Source organism: Ictidomys tridecemlineatus, chromosome 5, assembly GCF_052094955.1.
Source record: "Ictidomys tridecemlineatus isolate mIctTri1 chromosome 5, mIctTri1.hap1, whole genome shotgun sequence".
Classification (NCBI taxonomy): Eukaryota; Metazoa; Chordata; class Mammalia; order Rodentia; family Sciuridae; genus Ictidomys; species Ictidomys tridecemlineatus.
The window spans coordinates 139,953,759-139,959,758 of NC_135481.1; the positions used below are offsets into that span (position 1 = coordinate 139,953,759).

Sequence of the window (6,000 nt, forward strand, 5' to 3'; positions counted from 1 at the left end):
GTGTAGACTTTCCATGAAGAATCTTGATTAATCTGACACTGACACTGCCCTCAGTATACAGGAAACCTGGGGCTATCAATACAGCTTAACTGATGCAAAGAAATCATCAGTTAGCTTCAGAAAGAGGACACAGACTTCTACTCCAAGCTAAGTGTTTAATTTAAGAAGCATTTATGCCCCTCTCCCCAAAATTAGGGAGAAGGGGAATATATATATGTGCATTCACCTTTCCAAAGGACCAGCTTCTGAGAACTAGAATGATTACAACACAGCAGAAACACTATCCCATCAAGCGGCAGGAATTCCTAGAAAAAGCCTTCTTAGCGCATACCACTGAAAGAAAGAAAATTATTCCCCTCATAAACCTAACTAAACCTTAGTAGAAGCAGGCAGAAAATAAAATAAATAAGCAAAATATATTATGTGTTAGAAGTTGATAAGTACAATGAAAAAACATAAAGCAGGAAAGGGGAACATGGAATTCTGAGAGGAGGCAGTCATATATTGTTATAAGGTAGACAAGAAGCATCAATGAGACATGATGAGCAAGAACTTGGAGCAAGGGAAGGCACAAGTTTAAGAAGTACAAAAGCAGATTTAAGGCAGTTTAATTCTAGCCTAAAAAATTAATTCCATGATTAAACAAGAAATTAAAAATTGAAGCCATCCATGGTGATGCACATCTGTAATCCCAGCTACTCAGAAGTTGATGCAGGAGGCCTGCAAGTCTAGAAGGGTAACTTAGACCCTGTCTCAAAATAAAAAGGGCTGGGTATGAGCTCCTGGGAGGGAGGGAGGGAGGGAGGGAGGGAGGGAGGGAGGGAGGAAGGAAGGAAGGAAGGAAGGAAGGAAGGAAGGAAGGAAGGAAGGAAGGAAGGAAGGAAGGAAGGAAGGAAGGGGAAAAACAAACAAGTGGGAAGAAGCAAAGAGACAAAAGGGAGGGAAAACTAAGTTAACCCCCAAAACGCACTTATCTCTATCCTTTCACAACAAATTACCAAATTAATCCAAATGTCAGTAACTGAAAAGAAAACGGAAAACTCTTATACATGATGACTAGAGCAGAAAGATCCAGTTGGCAATCTCCTTTGCTTAAATAGTTGGCTTCTAATGCACCAACTGGGGGTCTTGCTGATATCCTTACAAATCAAATATCAAATATTAATCAGAGGCTCACATGCTAAAGAGTTACTTTGATGTTCCCTGGCCTTCCACAAGTAGAGTCTTCAAGGACCCTAATCTTTTCTTCACATCTGTTGTGATTAAGCTACCTGACTGAATGTGGGTAGGTAACAGAATATTCAGGGGAATGGGGGGCATGGCTGGCAAGCATGATAGAGAATGTGGGAAGGGGATAAGAAGAAAGCTGATTAGTAGAAAATGAAAGAGATGGCATTACTACAGGCCTAAAGAAGTGAATGGGTCAGGAATAATTTCTGCTGACTCAGACAAAAACTCTATTCTGCAGAGTACACAATACTCATTTTGATTGGCTTGAGATGGCAGCGCAAGGCACCCATAGTCAGCAGGTACAAATGGACACTCAAGAGGGGTATGGCTTGGTAAAGGGGGTACTGAGACATATAAAGAGGTATCAGAACCAAAATCAAGGGAAGAAATGGAAACTAAAGTTCAGAAAGTTATCCTGGAAAAAATGGTTACAAGGATCTAGAATAAATTTAGAACCCCAGCTGTCATTATAAGTTCAGTTGGTTTATGTTTCCAAGAAAAGTAATCGCCTGCCACCTTCCTAATTTAAGGACCCTTCTAAGGAAGATTCTAGGCACATCCCTCTCCATCAAAGTACTGGACTCTGCTGGGGTTTATTATTATCATGGCTAAAACCCAGGATTATATCCCTGTCCTACTTGCCCTTTCTAACTACTCATATTATTCTACTATCTAATTAAGATGTTCCTTTCTAGGTACATATGTACACATATATACATATAAAGACATACACCTTAAACTTTAAAGTTTTTCTAATTCAGAAAGAATTAGTTAATAAAAATTACCTCCATTCCTTTCTAAGAGCCCAGTCACAGACTGATTCTACCCAGTTAAGAAACTGATTCTACCTAGTTAAGGAACTGTTTCTCCCTACACCAACATATAATACATTTTTAGCAATGGTAATGAATGGTACCTGTTAGACAGCAGACCTCAAGTTCCAGATATACCTTTTCCAATATAATGCACATCACAGCAAACAAGATGACTGGCAGTCTAAATTATAAAAGATACCTAATACTCTTGGGGGGCGGGGAATCAGTATCTATGCTGACCACTATTTTTTATTTCTTATCCCTAACAGTTTGGGAGAAATCTTCCTATCTCAAATCTTATATCCCATATTTTTCAAAATAATTTTTGCCATGCAAGAAGGTAAATAAAACTTTCAGTAGTCATAATCTTAGTTCTTAATTATAGCATAATTTTCAGAATTTGGTAGGTATCAGACACAACGGTAATTTATATGAAATGTCACTGGAATGAAAAATGGGCAACCTGATCCAATACTGGCAAAAAACAGATATTCAAAGTGCTTCACAAACAAATTAACCTTACAACACCTACACCAACAAAGTGGAACTCATAAAAAAGGTTAACAGTCTAATCATTCTCTAGATGGTAATAGTTAAACTGTTGGCATTTTTAGAGGTTCCCTCTAACTATACACTCTTCTGAATTCTGATGAAAACTGGTTAACTGTTAACTTTAAAGCAAGGTCAACTGAGGATAGAAGCTCATCTCCAAATACAAATCAATATATCTTCAAAGGCTAGGACAGGCCAAGAGATAAGCATTACTGGATCACCCCTTTCTGTTAGAAGCAGCATTGTCCTCATAACTTCATAAAAAGTTTTATTAAATAAACATCTTTTAATTCTGTTAAATTTAAAAGTACAATAGTGATTAAGCTTTCATTCCACAATGAACAATAACTTATGAATTTGGGGCAAATTCATAAAATATTTTGCAGGTTTTTTCATCCTAGATATGAGAAATGCATAACTGCTTGTGTTTTATTTTTTAGTTTTACTACCATGAAATTCAGAATAAAATCTATATGCCCATATGAGAATTCATATCTTCTACCACATGTTTTAGTATTTCCAAAATTTCAACATTACAATAAATTAATATTTTTGCTGTTCCTGATTTTTATTTTTCAAATAATAACACTTTATTTCATTTATTTCTAATTAGGTTCACACTTCTTTGGAAAAAACAAGATTAACAAAATAGAGCACCCAAGTATTTAAAAATCTGAATCACTCTGGTTCACTCTTAATATTACTCTATAGTAAAGAACATAGAACAAAAGTATTCAAGTACTAGTAAAGGCTAAAAAAGATCCCAAATACTTACCAGGAGCAATGGTCTCCAAAGTATCAGAACTGACCTTCCTGGTACTTGTACAGTGATGGAGGGTAGAACCCGAAAATACCAGGTAAAAAACTACATCATCTTCAACTTTGTCCTCTTCAGCAAGCAATACTGTAACAACACAATCACCCTAGGAAAGGAAAAGATATAGCAAATTTGCATTAGCAAGGCTCCTCTTGGAAAACTATCTTCATAAAATATTGTAGTTAAGGAAAATTACATATATCATCTCAACTGTGAAACTATACCCCAATTCTGGTAGGTTATAACAACAAACACATACTAAGCACTTACCTGCCAGGCAATATTTAGGCACTGGAATACAAAATGAGCCTGAAAATAAGATCTCTAACCTCTTTGAGCTTACATTTTGGTGGAGGTGATTAGATAAACATGTAAATTATTAACAGTGTATTTACTTGGTATGTAGGTTCAAAATGAGAAAAAAAATTAAGACAAAGAAGATGTAGTGTTATATTAAATAGTTATACCCTCACAGAATACTTTTGGCCCATTTTCAGGTTTCAGCAATAATTCTCTAAACTCTACACCTCAAGAATCACCACCAGGTCCACCCATTCTCCAACAAAGAATGAACCCAACTGGAAATACTAGCATACAAAGAGCATGTGCCTAGACTGCAGGTAAATCTGCACTGAAGTCCCACCTACAAAGACTTTAACTAGCTCCACTAAACTCACTTCCCTTAAAAACTACACAGAGATGATCCTTCTCTTCTTATAGCTCATGTATGAAAACTTGGAAGAGATTCAGCTCTCACCTTAATCTAACAGAATGAAAGGTCACTTTTCTAACTATTTTGTGTCTCCTGACCATCTGGCATCCAAGCTCTTTTTCATTCATTCCTCCAAGAAGACCCTATAATCAGATAAAAATCTTATGCTAATAACTTTGCCCATGCCTTCACAACTAAAAGGCAAAATACTTTCATCCTTTCATTATATTCTTTTAGCAGTTTTTATAGAATGATTTTAAACCTGGGGTCAATGGCTAAATCCAATATATTCTATGAAAAACAGTTCTAATTATTATTCTCTCAATTATAAACATTACATAATTTGTGTTGTAACCACAAGGTAAGGAGATTTTAAAGCATCAAGGTTTAAGGCACTGTAATTTAATATTATGCAAATCTTCATAATGAACTACAGGGGAAAAGAACAATTTAGAGAAAACCCATTTAAACACCAAAATTAGAGGAAAGATTTTTCATTAATTAAAACCCCTTTCCTCCCCATTTTAACAATGAAGTTTATAAGAGAAACATGCCACCCTGTGGTCAGATCTCATTATGCCTCAGAAAAATCTATAAAGTCAAACATAGGACCAAATCTATTAATAGATGTGCTCCAGTAGGTCAAATTCTGAAAACAGAGTTCAAACTATTTCCCAAAGTGCTGGGATATCTTTAAGAGTTCAAATTTGTAAAACACAACATGTAAGAAGTCAGAATAAACCACAATCATAAATAAGCTGTAACTTATGATGCCTTAAATTTAGTTATTGACATGATTACTGAACTAAAGAGTTCCAAAAGTATCCTAACACAAGGAGTATAGTAAAACAGAATTATCACTAACTTAGATCAGTTGACAGAATTATACTCTCTTACATGTAAGTTCCCCTATTAGAAACAGTTGTGAAAAGCTAAAGCTTGTAAAATGTTTAGTATCATTTGGCATGACACAACCAATTAAAATGTTTATAGCACAAAAGAAGAATCAATTTCTCAAGGCATTGAAATATCATTATATCCTGAAAAAATGCAAACCAAAGTTCAAAAGTTTCGTTCCTTTTCCACATGGGTTGGAAAAAATGATCCATGGGCCATATATTGCCTCCCACTTGTTTTTGTAGGGCTCACAAGTTAAGGAAGGTTTTCACATTTTAAAGGGCCCCCCCACACACACACACACACAAAAAGAAACCTTTAATATAAAAATTATATAAATTTGAAATTTCAGTGTTCATAGTTTTGTTTATATGCCTATTTTATTAAATTTTATTTATTAAGTGCTTATTCATTTGCACATGGCTACTTTCGCACTATAATGGGCCACAGCAATTGAGTGTATTTAACCAACTGGATCTTTAAAGGGGGGGGGGGATTACTTAAATTTCTAATTGTAATTTTTTTTTTAACTTAGATTTCTCACCTTGAATTCTAAGATTTTATATTCCTTTTCTAAATTCCTTTTCTAATTGGAGGATTTCCTCTTCACATCTTTCTGAGAGACTTTCTGTGACCTTACTGGTGATGTCTGGGACCTGCCTTTTTCTGATAATAGAAGAGACAGCTAACACAGGCAGTGAAAAATCCTTTTAACAAAGCTTTCAATATCAACCTTTTTTTTTTTCTCTCCTAAGACAAAGTAAACAAGTTTTAACTTGTCTTCATACCTTTAAAAACCTTATGCCCAACATATTAAGAAGAAAGAAACAAAGAAGCTTCATTCACTTAGAGGCCACTTGAAATTTAAATTCCAAAGGCACTTGGAAGTTTTCCTTGAAGGAGAATTCTCTGCATTCTTATATAGTCACTGAGATCAAAAGGCAAACTTCCCATTTCAACTACATGATCCTGTTACA

General features: G+C 35.1%; 1 protein-coding gene across 12 annotated transcripts in view; it reads right to left on the bottom strand.

Moving 5' to 3' along the window:
• Positions 1–6,000, bottom strand: part of Akap13 (A-kinase anchoring protein 13) — a 315,221-nt gene that overhangs the window by 206,833 nt on the left and 102,388 nt on the right. For all 12 annotated transcript variants that reach the window (XM_078051200.1, XM_040275952.2, XM_021722882.3 and 9 more), the window contains one exon: positions 3,373–3,520. In XM_078051200.1, the coding sequence (XP_077907326.1) occupies positions 3,373–3,520 (148 nt within the window). The remainder of the gene's footprint in view (positions 1–3,372; positions 3,521–6,000) is intronic.